Here is a 26,329-nt window from a genome sequence, read left to right as displayed (position 1 = left end):
CCGCCTTCCGCTGCCCCTCTCCGCCGGACCCGACTGCCCCACCGACCCGAGGACCACCGGACAGCCAAGAGAAAGGACGCCCTGAGGCCCGCCCCGAGGCCCACCTCTGGCAGTGACATTATCAGCAGAGTTGGTTAGGGACTTTAAAATCCCTACCCTTTCCTCCGGCGCCGCGCAACTAAGGGGCAGGCCCCTTAGTGTGCCCCTTCGTGCTCATCCTTCGGGCGATTCCATTTACTCCAAAGGAAACCACAAAACTAACAAGCAGCAGTGACCTCGCAGACGCACTCCTGAAAATTTCCCCCTCCAGGAACCACTTATGGATCCTACCTGCAACGACTCAGCACTATCTCCTACTGCACACGGACCCTACCGATGACTCACGCATTCGACCCTCACCCACCAGGAGATTCAGAAGATATAGGACACGCACTGTCTCAAAAAGTGCTGCAGACCGCATCTTTCCCCCCTCCGGCCCGGGGACCAGCACTGCGATCCAACACTCCTACGCCCGGCCGGTGACGCAACCAGACCAACGTCACTAAGCGTACGCCCCGACCTGACCTTCTACCAGCAACCAAACAGGACTTCCATCTGAAGGTTGGACCCATCACCACGAAGTAGTGTCTATTACTGCAAAGGCTCGCGCGCTCGGCGCACAGCTACCAGGGTAAGAGCCGAGGCCTAACTAGGCTTACATACAAGTTCTCATATCCCTCCCTCCCCCCCTTCCCATCATGGATACTTACCCTATCCCTATACTTAACCACCAATCCTACACCCAAAAAAGGATATACCCCCTTACGCCTCCCTCCAACTTGAGAGCGCTAGTAGCTATTATGATTTCCCCCAACACAATTCCTTTGTCTAGCCACACTATCACTCCTCCTCTTCAACTCCCAATCACTAAGTAAAAAAACCCCGATCCTTAATGACCTTTTATTAGACACTCAGCCAGACATCTGTGCTATAACAGAAACATGGCTCAAACATACGGACATAGTCCTTGTGAATCAACTCCCCACAGACCTCTATGACATTCATTCCCTTCCCAGACTCAAAAAAAGAGGAGGCGGCCTTCTACTGGCCTCAAAGAAAGAATTGAAACTAATCCCTCAGGTTGTTAACCCTCCCCAGAATTACGAAATAGGATTCTTCAAATCCCCCCCCCCAACTACAAATTTGTCTCATTTACATTCCTCCCGGTCTCCTCAACAGCAACCCTTTCCCATTCATTGAATTTATTGCAGAGAAGATAGACATGGATATTCCAGCCATTATCCTGAGGGATTTCAATCTCCATGTGGACCGCATGCCCCTTTCTCCCGCCTGTGAATCCTTCTTATCCATGATCACAGCCCTGGGATTTACCCAAACCGTATCTAGCCCTACACATAAAGCCGGACATACATTAGACCTAATATTCACTAACTCCCACTTCACCATCGCAGAAGCTCCCACCTGCACCCCAGTTCCCTGGCCTGACCACTCCCTCATAACCTCCAAGCTCACCTTAAATAAAAATCCATGTCCCACCATAAAACAAAGCAACCTCATTTACTACAGGAAACCATGCTCTCAAAAGGATCTAACCCTCTCCCTCACCTCAGAACTCGGAAAATTGGACCTCACCGCTCTTGGGGGTAGATTTTAAAAGAAGCGCGATCAGCCTACTTTTGCTTGCGCATCAGACTCAAGCAAAAGTACGCTGGATTTTAGTAGATACGCGCGGAGCCGCGCATATCCACTAAAATCCTGGGTCGGCGCGCGCAAGGCTATCGATTTTGTATAGCCTGCGCGCGCCGACTCCCCCCGTTCCCTCCAAGGCCGCTCCGAAATCGGAGCGGCCTCGGAGGGAACTTTCCTTTGCCCTCCCCTCACCTTACCCTCCCTTCCCCTACCTAACCCACCCACCCGGCCCTGTCTACACCCCCCCTTACCTTTGTCGGGGGATTTACGCCTCCTGGAGGGAGACGTAAATCCCCGCGTGCCAGCGGGCCTGCTGCGCGCCGGGCCGCGACCTGGGGGCGGGTACGGAGGGCGCGGCCACGCCCCCGGGCCGTAGCCACGCCCCCGTATCCGCCCCCAAAACGCTGCCGACACGCCCCCGGAACGCCGCGACGACCGGGCCCGCCCCCCCGACACGCCCCCGACACGCCCCCCTCGGAGAACCCCGGGACTTACGCGAGTCCCGGGGCTCTGCGCGCGCCGGGAGGCCTATGTAAAATAGGCTTCCCGGCGCGCAGGGCCCTGCTCGCGTAAATCCGCCCGGTTTTGGGCGGATTTACGCGAGCAGGGCTCTGAAAATCCGCCCCTTGGAGCAGAATAACCAAAGACGTGGCGGACAAAAAGTCTGTCCTATCTCATCTAGAGAAATAAACCCATATATATATATATATATATATATATATTTATATATATATATAAAGGACTATATCCTGATGACCTCAAATTGGCCTCCATCAAACCTCTACTCAAGAAACCCAACTTGGATCCTAAAGACCCCAACAACTTCCGTCCTATCGCCAATCTCCCATTCATAGCCAAGATTCTAGAAAAAGTTGTCAATACTCAACTCTCCGAATACATAGAAGAAAACAAAATCCTATTCCAATCACAATACGGATTTCGCAAATCACTGAACACAGAATCCCTCCTCATCTCCATGTCTGACTTCATATTAATGGGCCTTGACAAAGGCCAATCCTTCCTCTTAATTCTACTGGACCTATCAGCCGCCTTTGATACGGTCAATCATTCCATTCTCACTTCCATTCTGGCTTCTATAGGTATCTCAGGCACCGCTCTCTCATGGTTTAAATCTTTTCTCTCCAACAGAGGCTTCAAGGTTAAGATACAGAACAAAGAATCTTCACGAATGGATGCATCCATAGGAGTCCCTCAGGGCTCCTCACTGTCACCTACACTCTTTAACATTTATCTTTTACCTATCTGCCAACTCCTCTCCAACCTTAACCTCAAACATTTCCTCTACGCCGACGACATCCAGATCGTGATACCCATTAAAGAATCCTACACAAAAACATTGGTTCACTGGGAAAACTGCCTCTTCGAAATTAAACATCTCCTGGCTAACCTAAACCTAGTTTTAAACTCCTCTAAAACAGAACTGCTTCTCATCTCCCCAGATAACAATGCCATCTCTAATCCTCCAACTATCCCAACTACTACACAGGTGAGAGATCTAGGAGTATTAATTGATAACCGGATGAACCTTAAAGCTTCCATCAACAGAACCACCAAGGACTGTTTCCACAAACTCCAAGTTCTGAAAAGAATTAGACCACTCTTCCACACTCAGGACTTCAGAACCATTCTACAAGCCATCATTTTTTCTAAGATCGATTACTGTAACTCTATCCTTCTGGGCCTACCTTCCTCCTATACTAGACCCCTCCAGATGTTACAAAACACTGCGGCAAGATTACTGACAAACTCCAGGAGGAGGGACCATATATCTCCAATCCTAAAAGATCTCCACTGGTTGCCTGTTCACTTTAGAATCCTCTACAAATCTCTTTCCATAATATACAAAACCATCCATCAACTCACCCCACTCGACTTACAAGTCCCATTCCAAATTTATAACTCCTCCAGACCAACAAGAGACACACTCAGAGGATCTCTTCAAGTGCCCCCAGCCAAAACTACCAAACACATTACCTTGAGAGATCGGGCCTTTTCAACAGCCGGCCCCCTTCTATGGAACTCCATCCCACCGGACCTAAGACAGGAGCCCAGCCTCCCAACCTTCAGAAAGAGACTCAAGACCTGGCTGTTTAAAAAAGCTTTCCCGGACACCGATTAATTCTATTCAGCCAGATTCTACCACTTCCACATGTAAAAATGTTATTACTAATGTAAATACCTATACCTAATGTTATTCTCTCCCTTTTCTTCTCTCCTCCCAGTTCTATTACCTTGTTATTTGTAACTGCTTCCTTCTACACAAATAGGTTATTGAATTGTTCACTGTACACCCCTGTTATATGTAAACCGGCATGATGTGTTTGCAACATGAATGCCGGTATATAAAAATTTTAAATAAATAAAATAAATAAATATAATTAAAAAAACCATGGTTCACAGCAGAACTTAAGTCCCTCAAACTACAGCTAAGAACCAAAGAATGGAAATGGCACAAGAGCCCTTCCCCCTCCCTCCTAGCAGACTACAAAAACACACAGAACCTCAATCTTACAAACAAAAAAAAGTCCAGGTTGGAGAGATGAGTAATTGAAGGACTGAAGCATTCTGAAAGAATTCGCCTCAATCCTCATGATTTCTTCGGAATTAGGAAATATGGAGAGTAGAAACCTTTTCTATGTTGAGATGCAGAGACTGGTTTTATCGTTAGTTGATGAAGAAGTGATTGCACTTCATGGTGAGACTGTGCTAAGTTAAACAGATATGGATCAAATTTTAAGCAATATGGAAGGAATGAAACCCAAACTCCATGATTTGGAGGACCTAGAGGTCCATAGCTATCTGGCGCCACACCTCAAAGAAGATTTGTATCCTGTCCTGCTCCAGAACAGAGTTCGGAGAGATGAAAAACTGGGCCAGGGCTTGTGTCATGCCAGCTGTTTAGCCCTAGAATGACGGCAGTCATGCTGCCGGAATGTGGCCGGAGGTGGCTGTCAATGTCGGACTGAAAGAGGGGGTAGGTGATACTGCTGAAAAAAAACCCCAAAAACGGAATTGATTCCTATGAAAGTTTGACAGTTAGAAACATAGAAAGTTCTTGGGGACCCAAGATAAAGTTGCATTCCATTTCTTAATTTATCACAGAGACCAGGTACATCTGATGACTTCTCATGGAAATTATCTTGGATGCAGTTTGCCCTGAGTCACATCAAACGCAGAGCCTCCAGTTGAAACTGATGAGTTGAAAAGTTTGTAGACAGAATTGAGGTGGTGATGAATGCACTCTTCATCATTCAAAAGTGCTTGAGAGCAATAAAACCCATCTTCTGCAGATTGCAGAAAAGCCTTCATATTTTGAATACATTCACTAGAAAACTGAGCCATACTAAACCGGTGCATAGAGATACAAGCAGGAAACATGGAGCTTTGGAAGAATTCCTTGCTAAGAATGTCTAGGACCCTTATTCAGGGCAGATCCAACAACTAACTGATGAGGCAGTTGGACCACTTTGAACCCCAGTGAATTTGTATTTGAGATTCCGCTTTGTAGCCATAGGAATGCCAGAGATAGGTGTTTCCACATTCTCATCAGCAAACAGTTCAAAATGTTGCAGACTGGGAAAGCCACTGGCTCTGATGGGGCATCCAATAGCTGAATATTTCTATTTGATGCTAACAGGTGAATTTTCAAAGGGGTTACATACATAAATGTAGCACAGCAATTGTCAAAAGCCGTTTAACCATGTTGAGTGCATTTAATGCGGGTAAAACTATGGAAAATTCAATAGCACATCTTGTGGCAATTCTTGAAAATCAACTTAACACAAGTAAAGTGTATGTAGACATGTAGAATCCAGTTCTAAGCATGTAAATGCTTTTGAAAAATCAGGCCCTAAGCCATGTTCTTACCTATTCCATGAACTTTGAATATGACAGGTGTTCTAGTGAGATGTCTCGAGCTTTTCAATATATTTATATATAAATATCTGGAAAGGAATACGATGAGTGAGGTAATCAAATTTGCAGATGATACAAAATTATTCAGAGTAGTTAAATCACAAGCAGATTGTGATAAATTGCAGGACCACATTGTGAGACTGGAAAATTGGGCATCCAAATGGCAGATGAAATTTAATGTGTATAAGTGCAAGGTGATGCATATAGGGAAAATAACCCATGCTATAGTTACACAATGTTAGGTTCCATGTTAGGTAGTTCCATATTAGGAGCTACCTAAAGTAGGCATCATAGTGGATAATACTTTGAAATCATCAACTCAGTGGGCTGCAGCAGTCAAAAAAGCAAACAGAATGTTAGGAATTATTAGGAAGGGAATGGTGAATAAAACGGAGGATGTTATAATGCCTCTGTATCGCTCCATGGTGAGATCACACCTTGAGTACTGTGTACAATTCTGGTCGCCGCATCTAAACAAAGATATAGTTGCGATGGAGAAGGTACAGAGAAGAGCAACCAAAATGATAAAGGGAATGGAACTGCTCCCCAATGAGGAAAATCTAAAGAGGTTAGGGCTGTTCAGCTTGGAGAAGAGATGGCTGAGGGGGGATATGATAGGTCTTTAAAATCATAAGAGTCGAGAACGCATAAATGTGAATCGGTTATTTACTCTTTCGGATAATAGAAGGACTAGGGGGCACTCCATAAAGTTAGCATGTAGCACATTTAAAACTAAATTGGAGAAAATTCTTTTTCACTCAACGCACAATTAAACTCTGGAATTCGTTGCCAGGGGAAGTGGTTAGTGCAGTTAATGTAGCTGGGTTTAAAAAAGGTTTGGATAAATTCTTGGAGAAGTCCATTACCTGCTATTAAGTTCACTTAGAGAATAGCCACTGCCATTAGCAATGGTAACATGGAATATACTTAGTTTTTGGGTATTCGCCAGGTACTTGCAGCGTGTATTGGTCACTGTTGGAAACAGGGTGCTGGGCTTGATGGACCCTTAGTCTGACCCAGTATTACAATTTCTTATGTTAGGCACTGGAAATGGGTCTGAAGGTGTATCTGTAGAACCCTCTCATGAAAATGAGGATTTACTAACCCAGGATTCCAATGATAATGAAGCTGAACTGGGGAGGCTCTTCCAGTTATGTTAAAGGTGAAAAGCCCTGGTCAACCACTTCTGAACAGTTTGATTCCGCTGCGTTTAGGTGAGAAGACCAAGAACCCCATATGAAGAGTTCTGAGAACGTGTTCACCATGATGGGTGATATTGGGACTCCAGTCTAAGGAATAATAAGAACATAAGAAATTGCCATACTGGGTCAGACCAAGGGTCCAGCAAGCCCAGCATCCTTTTTCCAACAGTGGTCAAGCCAGGTTCTAAGTACCCAAGTACTTAGAACCTGGCAAGTACCCAAACATTAAATAGATCCCATGCTACCAATGATTAATAGCAGTCTATGGACTTCTCCGGGAACTTATCCAAACCTTTTTTTATCCCAGCTACACTAACCTCCCTAACCACATCCTCTAGCAACGGATTCCGGGGCTTAATTGTACATTGCATGAAAAAGAGTTTTCTCCGATTTGTTTCAAATATGCTACTTGCTAACTTCATGGAGCAGAGCAATGCTGAAGAGAATTGGACAGAGAAATTTTGCACTAGACCCTCAGTCTGTTCGAACGACTGATGTAGGGTTTCTCTTTTTTTTTTTTTTTTTTTTTTTTTTTAAAACAAGAGACAGTAGGAGGCTTATCGGAACTGGAATCTCTAATCAGGAACACTCTGCTATCAGCTTAGAATGAATGAGGACTGTAATAGTTGAAAGGTGTAGATAAGATATGCCCCTCGGCAGTTGACCTAGAGTAGCTTGTATACAGCTTCTCCCAGTGCCTTGATGTTCCAAGCTCAATGCTTCCTTTGCTTTGAGTGCCTTGATGCTTCTGTGCTTCGTTGTTTCCTGTGCATTGAATGCTACATGCATCGGTGTGCCATGTATCGAACACATCCTTTACTGCGTCATGCATGTTCCTCGATATGCTGAGCATTGATCTGTGCGCCAGGCATCAAGCGCATCCAGCGGCACACCATGCAGTGCAAACGTATATTTCCTCCACATGGGCTTTGGCTCAATGCAGGGCAATTGTAACCCTTGACCTCTTGGTTTTGATTTAGGCCAATAGCGGAGATAATGAGGACCTCCTGCTCAACTTATTTCCCAGCAAGGCATACAACGCTGCACTGCAGGAAGAGGATCTACTGCCACTTTTGGAGAGACTTATACAGTTCCTCTAAGTGTGGCACCCTGGATTGTTGAGAATGTGGCTAGATCCACAGACATATCCAGAGCAAACAGCGAAAACATGCAGTGAAGGACTTCATCTTACCACGGATGTCATTCTTTGGCCATTTTGAGGAGGCACAAGTCTTTTTTTTTTTTTGTAGCAATGAAAAGTGATGTTATGGGTGCTACAGAGTAGCAAAGGATTCTGGAAAAATATCTGGAGAGACTGAGTACACATCCGGGCTGTGCTCGGATCAAAACGGACTGAGGCGGCTCCTGCAGGAACCCCCACACATGCTCAGTACGGCTCAAAGCTCTACTAGCTTAGAGAGATGAGTCCATTTGATGCTGCTAGATGACATGTCAGATTATGGCTAATTCAGCCTGCTTATCAACAGAAAAACTGCTACTTACCAGCATAAATGGTTTGAAAAGATCTCCTCCCCATGTTCATTCACCCAAAGCGGTAGGGAGCAATTACAAACTACATAGAAAAAAATACTTGGCAGGCTAAAGAAACTGCAGGTTTATGCACCAGCCACCATCTGCTGGAGACAGAGAAAAACCGAGGAACTGCAGGTGGCACCAGGGAATAGGAAGCTGTGTCAGTTTAACTTTCTCTGTCTCTATCTGCTGGCACGGATGCATAAACCCAGGAGTCTGGACTGATCTGGGTACATACAGGGAACTGGGTTTTATATTTATATGTACTGGTTGTTTGTATGTTTTATTTCAGTCCAACTTCTCTCCACACCCGCAGTAAGATGAATCCACCACCCCGCTTTTTATTTTTTTTGGGAGGCCTTTGTACCTGTGACACTAGATAGGGCAGTCCCTGAATTATTGTTTTAACCAACTGCAGCTCCCCCCTAAGTGTCTGTTAGTTTCCTTCTTTATGATAGATAGCTGAGGACCTCAGTTTCCACAAGGATTGTCTAAATAACGTAGACTCGCAGATATTGTACGGCAGTATTCTCCTCATCCTTCACCAACTTGCATGATAACTATACCAAAAATACCAGGGACTGTTCTTCCTATCAGGTCAATACAGCAAGGCCGCGTTAGAAAGAGTGCGGCAGTGCCCGGCGCACCCTCGTTCCCCGCACGCACAGTCCTGCTCACATACCGCTCGATACTCTATTCAAATTGCTTGCAAATGCAAGCCGCGTCTGCGAAGCGTTAGGCGGAGGGTTAGGCCCGCGCAACCCATTTTACTGTATAGGCGCTTAATACAGTGCCTATACAGTATCCTGGGTGCGCTTGTACCAGTCATTTCAACTGACATTTGAAATGACAGATACCAGGAAGTGGATGGTTCCCCCCTCCCGGGAGCCGGCAGGCGCGCGTTTATCCAGGCGGCGGTGGGAGCCGGCGGGCGCGCAATTATCCAGGCGGCGGCGGTGGGAGCCGGCGGGCGCGCGTTCATCCGGCGGGCTGTCATCGAGGCGGGAGCCGGCGAGCGGGTGATTGTCAGCCCTCTCCCCTCCTCCCGAAGCAAGGCGCGAAAGCAGCCTTGCTCCGGGAGGAGGGGAGACAGGACTGGCAGTGTAAAGTGACGAAGCGGTGAAGCGACTTACTTTTTGCAGCCCCTCCGGACATCGGACGACCTCTCCTGCCTCCAGCTGCTCGCAAAGATGGACGCCTGCACGGCCGCTGAAGACGTGACGTCACGACGTTTGGCGACACGGCATGTGATGTCACGTCTTCAGCGGCCGTGCAGGCGTCCATCTTTGCGAGCAGCTGGAGGCAGGAGAAGTCGTCCGATGTCCGGAGGGGCTGCAAAAAGTAAGTCGCTTCGCCGCTTTACACTGCCAGTCCCTTCTTCCCTCCTCCCGGAGCAAGGCTGCTTTTCACACCCTGCTTCGGGAGGAGGGGAGAGGGGACTGGCACGGGGGAAGCCACGATGTCCGGAGGGGGGCTGCAAAAGTAAGTCGCCGAGCGTAGGATTGCCCGTCCTCTCCCCTCTCTCTCTTGCAACTTTTTTTTCGCTTCGGGAGGAGGGGAGAGGACTGGGGCTGCCCCGGAGACCAGCATCCATGGACGCGGCCAGGGCAGGTAAGCGGGGGCTGGGGGAAAGCTTGCCACCTACTCTTACCCCTGCCTCTAACGCAGGGGTAAGGGTAGGCAGTAAGTTAGCAGGTTAAACACGCGGCAAAACGGCAGGGTAAAATAGCGATAGTTGGGGCGCGGGTTACTGGATGCTAGGGAATAGCTAATTCGCTCATTTACATGCAATATACATGCCGCGTGCGGGAGTTGCCCGGGGATTTTAGGACGCGGGTAGGAGTAGGTTAAAGGGGATAGTGTATCGCAGGAAGGGCTAACGCGGCCGGAAAGTGAGTAGAACACGAGTTAGGAGCGGGGTAAACGCAGCCGCACTTTACAGTATTGAGCTGTATATGAATGGGCACGATTGAGGCTCCTGCCCTCAATCAGGGTGGCTATGTAAGAGGCAGAAGTTGGGTGGGTGGAGGAACTATACCCTTACAAAGTTTCAGCTGCAGTGCCCCTGAAAAACTAGAAAAAAAAAAAAGTTTCTTAATGCTGGAAATTTAACTCCCGGTCAAATCTGGGGTAAAGTGACTCAGGCTAATGTTAAGTCTATGGGGCTGAACACTGAGTCCTTGCTGTGGGGCCCCTATCCTTAGTATGTTACATTTACATATGTAACTCCATCATAGCAATTGTCAAAAGCCACACTACACACAGTTTGTGCACAAATCAAATTTTCTGCTTATAAAGCACGATTTCTGTGCAGAAAAAATGCTTTGTGCGCAAATGTTATTGCATGGCCGAATGCGCACAAAACACGTTTTCTGTGCGTAAATCGTACTTTATGCACACTAAGTGCGTCTTCTGTGCACATTTTCAGGCTAGCACACTTTTTTTTTTTTTTTTTTTTAAACTCTCAATGCATTATCGTACCATTGGCCTCCTGCATCGGAAGTCACATTTCTTTTAGCACCGTATTCTCCACGCACCTTATTACATCGGGGCCCACAGCTTGATTCCAACAGCCAGCCTCTTTAAGGCACCCCTGCAGTGTTTTACAACATGCACGTGTTCAACTGTGCCCCAGAGAAATCACCTAAGCACAAAGATGATGCACTCTACCAAATTCTAAGCAGATTAAAACATCAAACGATTCTTTAAAACAAAAAAAAAAACCACCAGCCCAAATACATAGCCAAGGCTAAAGCCCTAGCTTTCCCATGGAATAAACAGGGACCTTCGTTTTTGGTTTGGGGGTTTTTTTTTTCTGGGAATTTCAATGTTATGATAGAAACAAAAATCAGTGTAAAAATGATTTGTTGTAACACAACAAAAGTGTCATTTTTCCACTGTTTTTTTTTCTTCTTGTGATACCATTTATATTTTCAGGAAAAAACACCACAAAAACTGAAAATGAAGTTCCCTAGGCATACAAGAGGCAAACGTGTCTGCAACTTACCTGAATAACTGCATTGAAAAAGCAGGTATTCCCCAAGTTATTTATCCCTTTAACAGGTACAGATGTGTTGTTAACCAGAGCTTTCCCTTTCGGTATCCCGCAGACTTCGGAGTCTTCCTCGCAGAGACGGATCACTTTCGAAGAAGAACCTATTAAGGGAATGAGGAGGGGATAAAAGATGCAATTGTTCACACCCGCTCACATTATATTAAATTAAATAAAAAATAAAAAAAAAGATACAGCTGGGGAGACATCCTGCAACGCTAGACGACTGGGTACTCCACGTGCCCCGCACGCTGCCGCTTGTACGCAAACTCACATTATCTCGTGAACAATTGGGGGGGGGGGGGAGGGTTGGGGGAGGGGAGAGGCCACACGATGAGATGGGACCTTCTCTCCGACCTCGAGGAACTTAAAACGTTTCAAACAGCAAATGTGCAGAAAAGGGCCGTGCTTCCTTATTACTCGGTGCTCCAGATCCATCTTTCCATCTCCTTTTCTTTATGCAGACTGCATTTTGGTCCTGCAACGCACACGGCACAGCCTCAGCCTCACATTCAAACCCTGCACTCTCTTCCTTGGGCCCAGTTTCCTGCTAAACCGTTGATGACTTACAAAAGAAATTAAATTCAGGTGATACCTTTTTACCTGTCTAACTTGGTATGTTTAAAACTCGTTTTCCAGAGCTTTGGTCCCCATATTAGGTCCATATAAATTGAACAAGTAAAACTGCAGGTTGCATTATCAGGGATTCATCAACTCATACAGCACATACTCACTACGGATAAAATGCGCTCACCATGTACCCACACCACACAAATAATTTTCTTTGGGGGTGGCAGTGCAGGAGTACATGGTGAGTATATTTCTTCCCTGGGACGTGCACTCACTCCTCAGCCCACCCCACCCCACTGCAGTCCTCCCCCCTCTCTCACCCCACTCAGGTGAATTCCTCTCTTTCCTTCTTTAATACCCTCCACTACCACCTCTTCTCTTTGCAGTCCTGCTACCTCCATTCTCCACACCCCTCCCCGAGACGAAGACCCTTCTTCCATCTCCTGCGTCCCAGCTATGGCCGAAGATGTCAGTGCCTTCTCTTCCCAGGGCTTCTCTTGATTGCCAGGAAGATCCACTCACCTCAGGCAGGTGGGTGAGTGGATTTTTGAAACGCTGTGCATTACAAATGGTGGTGTTTGTTTTAAAAAGGAACATGATCTGTAATTTACTTGTACGTTTGGGCAGCACCATCCATAGTTCGTTTTGCATTCACCTGTTGAAGGAAGCATGGCTTTGGAAAGATGGTCACAAATGTATTAAATTAATTCAATTAATAGGTCTCACCTACAATTTGTTTGTTGATCCTTATTTCTACACATCCAAGTGGTCTAACACGGCAACCATACTATTTTATTCAAGTTTAATAAAAACAAACCCACAAACCTATACGTTTAAAATGAACGATCTCTTTTGCTTGTTTTGTTTTTTGTCAGGGAGTGGAGGGTTGCTTATATTAATTTTAAATGATGGTACTTTGGCTTTTTATTGCTGCTGTCCAATGATGAGTTTATGCAGTCAACTGAGGATCTCATCACTGGTGTCTCACACATGGGTGACATCATCAGATGGAGCCCGGCACAGAAAACTTGTGTCAAAGTTTCTAGAACTTTGACTAGGCACCCTGAGCATGCCCAGCATGCCCTAATTCACGCGGCAACGTGGGGTCCCTCTTCAGTCTCGTAACACAGAATTACGATAAAAATAAAATAATAAACAGGAGAAACTCAACTCCGCGGGGTGGCGGACAGATTTCATGAGGACTAACATCCTGCTGTCCGAGGAAAACACCTGTTACAAGTAAGTGACTCTGCTTTCTCCTAGGACAAGCAGCATGGTGATCTTCACACATGGGTGTATCCCCTAGCTATAGGCTGCTCCCCTACACAAAAGGGTGCCAACGGGCATAGCCACAGAGCTGTTGGTAACGGGGGGGGGGAAGACAGCCTGAACCCAAACAATGGGCCCTAGGTAGGGAGAGTTAGGTTCTATACCTCAAAGAGATTCCGGAGGACAAACTGGCCGAACCTACTGTTATGTCAGCCATCCCTATCCAGACAGTAATGTGATGTGAATGTGGGGAGAGAACTCCACATCTCAGCCTTGCAGATCTCCTCCCTGGGAACTGCTCTTCAAGAGGGCAACCGATGTTGCCATGGCTCTAACAGAATGAGCCTTGATATGACCCCCAAAGATGCAGTCCTACCTGGGTATAACAGAAGGAGATGCAATCTGCTTGCCAACTGGATAGTGTCTGATGGTAACAGCACCCCCAACCTATTGCTAACAAAAGAAACAAAAAGTTGGGTGGACTGTCTATGGACTTCTGTCCACTCCAAATAGAAGTCCAAGGCTCTCTTGCAATCCAAACTGCAGTGCTCGTTCACCTTGGTGCGAATGGGGCCTGGGAAAGAATGTTGGCAGGACAATTGACTGATTAAGGTGGAAATCAGACACCGTCTTGGGCAGGAACTTGGGGTGTGTACGGAGGACCACCCTATCGTGGGGAAACCTAGGGTAAAGTGGTTAAGTCACTAAGGCCTGGAACTCGCTCACCCTGCATGCTGAAGTAACTGCCACCAAAAATATGACCTTCCAGGTCAGGTACTTCAGATCACAGCTGCTCGAAAGGAGCTTTCATCAGTTGTGCGAGCACTACATTGAGGTCCCAAGACACAGCGGGAGGCCTGAGGGGAGGCTTCAACTGAAGCAGGCCCCGCATAAAGCGAACAAATATGGGCTGTAAAGAGATGGGTGTAGCATCTACACCGTGATGGTAAGCACCAGTTGCACTGAGATAAACCCTAACAGAGTTGGTTTTTAAGCCAGTTTACGACAGGTGCACGAGGTAATCAAGCAATTTTTGTGTGGGGCAGGAGAACGGATCTAGGGCCTTCTGCTCACACCACACAGAGAACCTCCTCCACTTCAGCCCATAGGACTTTCTAGTTGAAGGCTTTCTAGAAGCCATCAGGACCCAAGACACATCAGCAGAAAGATCAAACGACTGTAGGATCAGCCTCTCAACATCCAGGCTGTGCGCGCCAGGGCCTGGAGTTTGGAATGCCAAAGCCTGCCTTGATCCTGCGTGATGAGATCTGGGGAAGTCCCCAGACTGATCAGTTTCCGGAAGGACAACTCCCGAAGGAGTGGAAACCAGGCTTGTCTCGGCGAATGAGGAGCTATGAGGATCATAATCCCCTGTTTCTGTGGAAGCTTCAGAGGTGTCTTAGTGACTAGAAGATTCAGATGATATGCGTACAAAAGAACCTTGCCCCAATGCCGAGCAAAGGTGTCCGAAGCTGGTTCACCGTCTGACCTGTACAGGGACCAGAACTAAGTCACCTTCCTGTTGCAGGGGGATACAAACAGGTCCACATCTGGGAGTCCCCAGAGGCAGAATAGCAGGTTTGCCACTCCCTGGTCCAGTGACCACTCGTGAGGTCTGAAGGCATGACTCAGTCTGTCCGCTATCACGTTCTCAGTTCTGGCTAGATACATGGCCCAGAGTACCATCCCGCGGAACAGGGTGCAGGACCAGATATGGACAGCTTCCCAACACAGAATGTATGATCCTGTGCTTTCCTGATTGCTGACATACCACATTGCTACTTGGTTGTCAGTTTGGATCAGGACAATTTTGTTGGACCAGCCAATCTCTGAAAGTCCATAGAGCTCCAGGAAGTTGATTTGATACTGTGCTTCCTGGGCAGACCTCAGACCTTGAGTGCAGAGCTCCTCTACATGGGCACCCCCCACCCCAGGGTGGACGCATCCATGGTGAGGACAATTTGGGTAGGTGGAGCCTGAAACAAGACTCCCTGATCCAAATTTGAAAGAACCCAACACCAGGACAAAGAGTCCTGGAGGGACGGAGTGATGCGGATGCAATCCCGAAGGTCCTACATGACCTGGCGCCACTGCGGCTGTAAGATCCACTGAGCTCTGCACATGTGCAAGTGTGCCAAGGGAATTACACGGGCGGTCGTGGCCATATGGCCCAACAGCCTCAACATATGGCAAGCTGAAACCTGCTGGCTCTGTTGATTCATCACCGCCATGGACATTAGAGTGACCGCCTTGAAGTGCGGCAGGAAGGCCTTGGCCTAAGCCATGTCTAGCATGGCTCCTATAAAGTCCAATTGAGGTGACAGGCTGAGGTGAGACTTTGGGTAGTTGATGATGAACCCTAGTGACTCCAGCACCTGGATGGTCAAGTGCAAGGACCGATTTGCCCCTGCCCGAAAGGTGTTCTTGACCAGCCAATCGTCCAGATAAGGGAAAACAAGCACTTCCAGTCTGCGGAGGTGCGCCCCCACCATGGCCACATGGGGCCGACACTAGCCTGAATGGCAACACTCTGTACTGGAAGTGCTGTTTTCCCACCACAAATCTGAGATACGTCCTGTGACCTGGAGAGATCTTGATGTGAGTGTATGCGTCCTTTACATCGAGAGAGCATAGCCAGTCCATTTTTTGAGGGAATAGAATCAGGATGCCCAGGGTCATCTTGAACTTTTATCTTTTCAGAAAACTGTTCAAGGCCCTTAGGTCTAGGATGGGACGGAGTCCTCCTGTTCTCTTTGGAATCAGGAAGTACCTGGAGTAGAATCCCCACCCTCTTTGCCCTGGTGGGACAGGCTCAATCACTCTGGCCATTAAGAAGGTGGAGAACTCCCTTATTAGTACCTCCTGATGCACTATCAGCCCCCAAGACGGGCAAGGAGGAGAATTTAAAGGGACACCCAATAGGTTCAATCGGTACCCCTGGTGGACGATGATCTGAGGTTACACTGGGTCACTGGTCCACGAAGAACCGTAGCCTGCCCCCGACCAGGGGGTCCAGCGTCATGGGAACGGGTGGCTGGCTTATGCTCCCTACTATCCAGTCAAAACCCCATCCCAGGATTTGACTGGGGCACAGATTGAGGCTTGTGAGATTGCTGCTGCCTGGGTCGGCCGTGAGAGCTCAACCTCCGGGAATGGGCGCAAGAAGACGGAGGCTAGTACTTCCTCTGGCGATAGAAAGACTTCCTCTGCCCTTGCCTCACTGACTTCCTGGCTGAGGAGGGTGGGTCTGAAGTGCTTGCAGAGAGTTGCTGGAGGGTCTCATGGTAATCCCACAACTGGGCCACCGTGTTCCTCACCTTGTCTCCAAAGAGATTCTCTCCAGTACATGGCAGGTCAGAGAGCCTTTCCTGTACCTCTGGTCAGAGATCTGAGGCCCGCATCCATGCCATTCTGCAAGCGCTGATTCCTGCTGCAGAGACTCTCGCTGCTGTCTCAAAAACATCATAGGTGAAGCACACCTCGTGTTTTACGCACTCCAGGCCCTGACGCACCAGAGAGAAAAAGGTGTCTTACATGTAAAGGCAGCCGCTCGGCCACCTCCTACACATGCTTCCAGAGGTTGTGAGAGTATTGGCTCATGTAGAGCTGATAAGAGGTTATGCGAGCAATCAGAATAGCCCCCTGAAAAACGTTCCTCCCAAGGGCATCCAGCACTCTGCGATCCCAATGCATGGCCTTCTTGAGAGCGGATTAGACCTCTATCGAGTGGTGTGCCAGCTGACGCTTCATGAATTTGTTAGCCCAAGGTAAACCTTGTCTGCTTTCTGGTTATCAGGAGGAACTGTGAGGGGCTGTTCCCAAATCCTCAACAGCAACTCCTTAAAGATTTCATGTACCAGGGCCGCCATGATCTCTTTAGGAGCCTCCAAAAACTGGAGGATCTCCAGCATCTTGTGCCAGGCATCGAACAAGGCCTCCTCCTCCTCGGAACTGGTGATGATCACACCAGCTGGGTTGGTAAGACACCGATAAGCACATTGAGATGCTCCAGCAGAGGTTCCAGCAGCGAGAGCCCAGGCACTGATACAGTCTGTGCCACCAGCTCGATGCCCTCTAGCGCCTGATCGACTGCCAGCTGGACTCGGTGCTCTAACTCCTCCTCGAAGGTTGCCAATGCCAAAATGGACTGGGAGGCAGGAGGGTCAGCCAGATCGTTCGCGAGATGGATCAGTGACTGACACCAGGATCAGTGGAGACTGCTGCAAACCCCTGGCATCGATGAAGGATGGGCTCTCCTCGCCATGGGGTCGCTTCGGGAGCATCACGACGAGCACCGGCGCTAACTCGAGCCTGGCACCATGCATTGAGGGTGACCAATGCCAATGCTTCCTTGGCTTCCCTCTGTGCTTGACCCAAATCTTTCCCAATGCAGAGGTCAATGATGACAAATCCAACGACCTTGACCTGGAGGAGACTGACAGCGGTCAGTCCCCGGTGCCCCTATGCACCAGTGGCACCAACAGAATGGAGGGCTCAGTGTCCATCGGTGGGTGAGGGGCTGTTCCCAAATCCTCAACAGCAACTCCTTAAAGATTTCATGTACCAGGGCCGCCATGATCTCTTTAGGAGCCTCCAAAAACTGGAGGATATCCAGCATCTTGTGCCAGGCATCGAACAAGGCCTCCTCCTCCTCGGAACCGGTGATGATCACACCAGCTGGGTTGGTAAGACACCGATAAGCACATTGAGATGCTCCAGCAGAGGTTCCAGCAGCGAGAGCCCAGGCACTGATACAGTCTGTGCCACCAGCTCGATGCCCTGTAGCACCTGATCGACTGCCAGCTGGACTCGGTGCTCTAACTCCTCCTCGAAGGTTGCCAATGCCAAAATGGACTGGGAGGCAGGAGGGTCAGCCAGATCGTTCTCGAGATGGATCAGCAACTGACACCAGGATCAGTGGAGACTGCTGCAAACCCCTGGCATCAATGAAGGATGGGCTCTCCTCGCCATGGGGTCGCTTCGGGGGCATCACGACGAGCACCAGCACTAACTCGAGCCTGGCACCATGCATTGAGGGTGACCAATGCCAATGCTTCCTTGGCTTCCCTCTGTGCTTGACCCAAATTTTTCCCAATGCCGAGGTCAATGATGACAAATCCAACGACCTTGACCTGGAGGAGACTGACAGCGGTCAGTCCCCGGTGCCCCTATGCACCAGTGGCACCAACAGAATGGAGGGCTCAGTGTCCATCGGTGGGGCTTCTCAGTCCTTCAGCGTCAATGCTGCAGATGCTGTTGTCAATGGCTCACCTTGCTTGTTCCAAAGAACTTCTCCATCTTATCGAGACAAGCTCGACATCCTTTCACTGTCATTTTGTCGCACACACGGCACCCCTGAACGTCGTGCGACGCCTCCAGGCAGAGGATGCACACCTCATGCAGGTCCATGATGGACATAGTCCTCAGGCACTGTGGGCATCGGCAAAAACTTGTCAAGGCCATGACAACAGAAAATAAGAGGGACAAAAAACAACATGGAGTCAGTGGGCAACCAACACCCCGCCGTCTCAGAGGATGAAAAAAGAAACTTACAGAACCTGTGAAAAACTTATCTGGCAAATGAGGGGAAACAAAGAGGGACCCGAATAGAGAAAACCCGCGATAAACACTGATGAATCGGCAAAAATTTTCCACTGCTTTTTTTTTTAGCTTAAACACAAGCTCACAAACCACGAAGCGAAAGCTCCGCAGGAAAAAAAAAAGAGATTTATTTATTTATTTTTAGTTTTTATAAACCGACGTTCCTGTATAATATACATATCACACCGGTGTACAAGGAAATAAAACTGTCGCCTCGGGGGAGGCTTACATTTTAACAAATAACATTGTAAACAATTAACAGAGAAACATAAAGGAGCATGAAGGAGCTTAAAGGAGCATAAATGAACTTAGGGGAGATTAGAGGAGTTTACAGTAAAAACAATCATGACTAATTAAGTTTCAATAATGAGCTCTTCAGGAACTTATGGACAGGGGGGGGATCAAAAATGGTCAGAGGCTAAACTGATAAAGTAGATCTTCCTGCTCTTAGTTCTCCGGGAATGCTTGTGTGAAGAACCAAGTCTTTAGTTTCTTTTTGAATGTATTGTGGCAGGGTTCAAGGCGAAGGTCTGGAGGGAGTGAATTCCAGAGTGTGGGGCCCGCTGTGGATAGTGCGCGTTTCCTCAGGGAGGTTTTTGCCGGCTGGGTGATTAGCATTGATTGAAGATTGATTGAAGATTGAAGAGGGACCCCACATGGCTGCATGGATTACGGCATGCTGGACATGCTCAGTGTGCCTAATCAAAGGTCTAGAAATTTTGATATAAGTTTTCCATGCTGGGCTCCATCAGATGATTTCAACATGTGTGAGGACTACCATCCTGTGCTTGTCCTAGGAGAGAACTAAAAATCACACCAAAAATATCCCCCACTTGAACACTGGGTTTACTTTTGATCCTCGGACTTTGCTGGATACATACCAGTCATCTGTTCTCCCAGATGGAGCCTTTAAGGTTTAACTCCACTCACCCATGATAGAAGATATGTTAAACCACAGCTAAATATGTATGTGGTGGGGTGGGGGGGGGGGAATAAAACCTGCTCATTGCAAACGAGAAAAATAAAAATTCTGCTTTTACTTTTCTTATTACTTAAATCCCAGCACCAGAGTTCAACTCAGAGCCTTGAGGTAACATGAAGACCTGGGATGTGCCATTTAAACAAATTTTTTACCAGCAATGACCACATTGTCGAGGTTGCAGGATTAAAATGTGAGCATTACTGACATCTGCCGTAATTTAACTACTGACGAACAAGCATGTCAATGCAAACGAGTTATGGGCTTAATGGATGCCAGCAACTTCCACGGTGCAATCGCCATTCTTGACATACAAGCTCATACATTTCTTGTAATGAGCTGCGGAGCGGAGCCTCATTAAAGGGTTCTCGAGAGATAAACAGTTATTTAAGTGACTGCAATGCTCATGCCAAAGGTTCCTGTATTATATTCATATGAGACCTACCCCCAGGTAGGTCTCAGCTTGCAAGATGAGGAGGGTTTGGGGGTGGTGGTAGAGGGGGGAACTATAAAAATTTTACAAGGCAAATGGAATTTATTAAAAAAAAAAAGTGGACTGACAGCATCCTTTGGGCATAATTTCCAACTCTTTTGTCCAATAGCTCTGACCAGTATTAATTATTCAAAGTATATGCACGCCCGAAGTGAAGCCCGCAGACATTTTTCTACCTTGCTACTCTTCCCTAACTACACAAGTTAAAAAAATGGAGCAGAAACACCTCATTATAGAAAAAATAAGACAAGGGTTACATGGAAGCCTCAGGAGATCCACCAAAAACAAACAGCAAACGACCAATAGTCTAATCCACCCCATGAGAAACAATAACTCCTCAGCAGCTCACTCCTCCCTAATGCTCACACTGCTTTTGCTGAACGCACAGTCTATTTCTAAAAAAAAACCTCTCACAAATGATTTACTTGACGATATAAACCCCACCATTTTCTGCATCGTCGAAACCTGGCTGAACAATAAAGACAACATAGTCTTAAATCAAATCGTACTGTCCAAATATGTCGTCTTTCACTTCCCTCACCTGAAACATAAAGGTGGGGGATTACTAATTATTAGTAAAAAAAAAAAAAAAAGAGCTTAAACTTATTCCATACAAATAGAAATTAACCCTCCCTATGAAGTGGCAATACTTAAATCGCCACAAATAAACATCAGAATGATCTATTGCCTCCCCCGCTGGAATACATAAAAAAAGACTGCTCACCACTAATCGAAGTATTCACTAACGCACTTCCTTCACCTGAGTCTACCCTCATAGTAGGTGACTTTAATCTACATGTTGACAGGGCACCCGAATCTACTGCCTGTGAAACCTTCTTAGAAACAATGGGATGGTCACAATTCGTAACCAAACCCACACATAAAGCAGGTCACATTCTAGATCTAATATTTGCCAATCGCAATAATTGTATGATAAATCTCTCTCAAACAATATTGCCTTGGTCTGATCATTAACTATTAAAAGCAGACATAACCTTCCTCAACCAAACTAAACAAAACACAAACAATAACCAGAAATTCACCTTCAGGAAAAAGATTGAGCCAGATCTACTTGCAGAATCATTAAAAAATAAACTTACTGATTTCAACCACGCCAATGCCTCCACATCATTTGAAGTACAAACAAAACAATCCAACTTGATCATTATACCTCTAAGCAAAATAAACCATGGTACAATGAGGAATTAAGATGCTCTAAACAATCGCCGAGAAACTTTGGTAGAAAAGCCTGACTTCAGAATCACTTGGAAAATACAGATCATTCCTCTCTCAATACCGGGTGCTAATCAAGAAAGCAAAAAAAATAAATAAATAAATACTATGCTAAACAGATTCATGGGGTAATTTTTTAACTCTAAATTACACTTTGATGTCATTAAAAACCTAATCAAGGACCCATCTTCCTCTATCTCGAGCAACAACCACTCAAAGAATGCCTGTAACGAATACGCCACTCGTTTGGTAGGAAAAATAACTAGACTAAAATCTCAATTCTCTACCTGCTCACCAACCACAGAAGATGAAGAAAAATATGAACCAGCCAAATGGACCGCTTTCGACAGAGTATCTAATCCACAAATCACTCAAATCGTCACTAAAATAAAACCTGTAAATCACCCACATGACTCCATTCCAGCTTGCTCTTTAAAACTAATAAATAGCACAATCACCCCAACAATCACATTTTTAATCAATCAATCACTCTCGGAAGGCTTAGTCCCTGATATGGCAAAACAAGCTGTGATAAAACCTATACTAAAAAATAATACTAGCTGTTCTGACAGTTGGGAAAATTATAGACCAACCTGCCCTTTCTCTCAAAAATTCTCGAAAAAGCAGTACTATCACAACTAGAAGACTATCTAGATGACCAGCACATTCTACATCCAAATCAATTCAGGTTCAGGAAAAAAAAATCGCTCAACCGAGACTTTACTTGTATCCTTAATGGACCTTAATGGGGATTTAACAATGACGAATCCTATTTCCTGGTACTATTTTTTTTTTTTTATATATACCGACATTCGATCTGGGATATCACACCGGTTTACATTCAGGTACTGTAGGAATTTCCCTATCCCCAGAGGGCTTACAATTAAAGTTTTTGTACCTGAGGCAATGGAGGGTAAAGTGACTTGCCTAAGGTCACAAGGAGCGACAGCGGGTCTCGAGTCCCACTGTCACTATTTGACCTAACAGCAGCCTTTGACACTGTTGACCATACCCTATTATGCTAGCAGTTGAGAAAAATCAGAATTGATGGCACTGTAATGAAGTGGTCCTCCTCATTCCTAACAAAAAGGTCATCCTTATGTCCAGCACTTTCCTGATTGATGCACGTGTACCCCAGGGTTCAGCTCTCTCGGACACTCTATTTAACATCTATATGCTTCCTTTATGTAAACTTCTAACTGATCTAGGAAATGCCTTCTACCTATATGCTGACAACATTCAATTTTACATACCATGCACCAAATCTACTGAAAATGCAAAATTAAGTCTAGCAACACAAATGAAAGCTATACAACAAACTATCCAAACTTAAACTAACTCTAAACACTAATAAAACTGAAATCATTCTATTGAGAAGAAATCTACCTAGTGTGACTCCTCAAATACTTGACATGGGTAACTTCAACATTACACCCTCAGACCAAATACAGGACTTAGGTATACAGATCGACAAGAACCTACCAATGGAAAAGCACGTAAATAAAGTAATCAAATCAGGATATGCCAAACTGCATGCATAGACTGAAACCATTCTGACTCATGTAGACTTCTGCACAGTCCTGCAGACCCTCATCTTCTCAAACTTAGACTACTATAACTCACTTCTACTCTGAGTTCCCAACTGTCTTCTTAAAAAAAAACAACAAAAAAAAAACTTTTACAAAATACCACGGCTGGACTCTTAACTGGTTCAAGGAAATTCGATCACACATCAAATTCACTGTTAGCTCTTCAATGGCAACCTGTACAATCTCGCATAATCTACAAAGTCCTAATATTAATACACTTCACCATCCATTCTGATAACTCTGGTTTGGTAGATGTAGCTCTACAATCATACAGGTCACAGAAATCGTTAAGATCCCAAAACAAAGGACTGCTAGCTGTGCCATCATTACGGAATACTCACCTAACAAAAATAAGAGACTGCATGTTCTCAATAGCTGGCCCAATGCTATGGAACTCTCTACCCGAGTATCTAAGACTCCAGAAACAAAGAAATTCAAACATGACCTAAAAACATGGTTATTCCAAAATGCCTATAACCTAACTTAAAATCACCTAAACAGAGAGCATGCATCCTTCAAGGACAAAATCATTAAGAACCTATCTTCTGAACTAAATAACTTATCCCAAGTATAGGGTAGATTTTCAAAAGTGTGCGCGCTACCCGGCGTGCACACATGGACGCCCGATATTATAACATGCACGCACAGGTGCACGCATGTTATTTCGGAGCAGATTGGGAGGGAACTTCCCAACCCTCTACACTAAACATCCCTTCCTATAACCTACCCGTCCCCTAGCCCTCCCCTCAAATCTTTATTTTACCTTTTGCGCCTGCCTCGGGGTAAGCGCAGGTTGTGGGGGCCTCTAACCCTGCCCTGCGGACCACCCTGCCCCCTCCCCTTTCCCAAGGCCCCGGGACTTACGCGCATGACCGGGCCTTTGAAAATTGGCCCGGCGTGCATAAAGCTTTGAAAATCTACCCCTATATGTCAGTTTTTAATATGTATGTTTGGCATCATTAAGTCAATATAATTGTCAATGTATATTATGTACATCATGTTGAAAATCGTTGTGATCTTTATTTGGAACGATGGTATATAAAATGGCTAAATAAATAAATATAACTAAAGAGGCACCTGAATACCACAAACATACAAAAAGCAGAAAAAGGTAAATAAACCTTAAATGATGAACAAAGTGCTAACTGGTTCCTGCTCCTTTAAGGGATTTTCATAGATAAAGTGGAGTTACATTTCACCCACAAGTTTCACAATCCCTTATATGTGCAAATGTCAAAAAGAAGTAAAAGATCCCATAAAATCTTCTTTTACAATAATTTCCCTTCTTTTTGCTTTGCTTTTGATTGCTTTTTTTTTTACCCTTTCGTATTTAATGAACTAATGGGGGATGATTTTCAGCCAGGGCATTTAGGAGGACAATTTAGGGAGAGAGTTTATAATCTTAGTCAAGACAAGAAAGAGCCTTCCAGGTTACATGGGGGGATGGGGGGAGGAGGTACAGGGAACCAGGGGGTTCATTTCATTTCAAGAGTGACGCCCCTTCACAAGCCCTAGGAATCTGTGTCCCTTCACCAGCATTCACACAGGATGCTTGCAAACCAGAAACCAGCCCAAAGCATGCACCCAGGTTTAGCCAGAATTAAAGAAAAATAAAACAAAACAAAAACAAAAAAAACACGACAAATCTAAGCAAACCTTTACCTGGTAAAGGTAATGTATTGACCACATCTCCTACAAGGCTATAAAGCGGTTTACACAGTAAATAAATGCAGGTATAATCATATAAAATTGAAGTCAACAACAATTAGAAAACATAACCCAAATAATTAAACAATACAATTATCAAAATATCTCTACAGGATAAAAGCAAACCAACACAGAAAGTAAGCAGAAGCAGAGCCATAGGAGACTTCAAAAGTAAAGCTTTGCACTGTTTTTTGTTGTTTTTTTTTAAAAACTGCTGGATCTCCAGATTATAAAGAGTTGGACTGACACAGGAGAATGCCCTTTTGGAAGTATCCATCCAATTAATTTAAATCAGAGAATTTAAGCAATTATGTCGAGATAATGTCAGCATACTAGCTGCTACACAGCCGTGCAATTGGGATCTTAAATATTCCAGTCTAGAAGTCTCTAACATTTTAAAAATGAAGGAGATTATTTGAAAATTCTTTTTACAACTGGTAGCCAATGCAGAGAATCCAGGATAGAAGAGATACAGCCGTAAGGGCCAGAACCCGATAAACATTTAGCATATTACAGATAACCTGAGATTGCAGGAGATCAACAGAGTAATGTACAGAAGTTCAAGTGAGATGTGATTAATGGACAGTCACTTTAACAAGATCCTTTATATTATTATTATTATACTGAGCCAGGCCTGGGAAAAGAACAAAGGGTTAAGAGGAAAAAAAAACAAACTCAAAAACCATGTAAATAGAAATGTGCATTTTGGTGTGCCGCAGTTGTTGTATGCATTCATCCGCATTCAGAAACAACTGGGTCAGCATCTCCAAAGCAAATCACGTTCAGCTGGGGCCATCTGGGCAAAGCTGCAGGCGAGAGCTGAAGCACAAGCATATGGAAAAAGCAGATTTTTGCCTTCCCTTCAGGGGTACAGGATGAGAAATAGTCAGCCCTGGGATCTGGCCACGCTTCCACCGCGTAGAGCTTTGCAGCACCACCTGGCTCTCCTCACACGGCCACCCAATAAGGGACAGACCTGGCAGAGCAGACCAGGGCACTTCACTTTCACGGTTAAACAGCGGATTCACACGAATTGCCCTGATAAATATATATGCTTACAAACAGAAAGAACCTCGTGGTATTACTCTGCCTGAACCACTGTGAGCAAAGAGGAGAAACTGAGAAATGTTAGAGAGCAGTGAAGCACAGACAAGAATATAACCAGTGTCTGAACACCCGTCCCACACATTTTGTATCAATGCCCAGTAACCCCTCGCATCAAACCCAAACCCATCTGCACACACAATCTTTCTCCAGCAATAAAATTCTGCACACAGTTTGCAGGTTTCTTTAACTGCAGAGTCCAGGGCTTGGCCGGAGCCTGCTCTTCATGTCACGGTTCAAGGTCAGCGAAGGGATCGTGACCCAGCCCCCACCCTTCTCTACGGCATAAAGAAACAGGTCAAGGTGACGGTGTTTACATTGGACAGGCAGCACCGTGGGACTGCAATGTTCAGGGGTGAATGAGAGCTTTTC

The 26,329-nt window shown here is 45.9% G+C and overlaps 1 protein-coding gene across 4 annotated transcripts in view; it reads right to left on the bottom strand.

Annotated features, from left to right (window-relative positions):
• Nucleotides 1-26,329, bottom strand: part of USP45 (ubiquitin specific peptidase 45) — a 204,974-nt gene that overhangs the window by 130,665 nt on the left and 47,980 nt on the right. For all 4 annotated transcript variants that reach the window (XR_003855613.1, XR_003855614.1, XM_029595370.1 and 1 more), the window contains exon 6: nt 11,368-11,516. Coding sequence is in view for 2 of the 4 variants with exons in the window: in XM_029595370.1 (XP_029451230.1) it covers nt 11,368-11,516 (149 nt within the window). In the remaining 2 variants the exon portion in view is untranslated. The remainder of the gene's footprint in view (nt 1-11,367; nt 11,517-26,329) is intronic.

Source organism: Rhinatrema bivittatum, chromosome 3, assembly GCF_901001135.1.
Source record: "Rhinatrema bivittatum chromosome 3, aRhiBiv1.1, whole genome shotgun sequence".
Taxonomy (NCBI): domain Eukaryota; kingdom Metazoa; phylum Chordata; class Amphibia; order Gymnophiona; family Rhinatrematidae; genus Rhinatrema; species Rhinatrema bivittatum.
The sequence above is the reverse complement of the archived record's forward strand: the minus strand, read 5'-3'. Positions and strand labels throughout refer to the sequence as shown.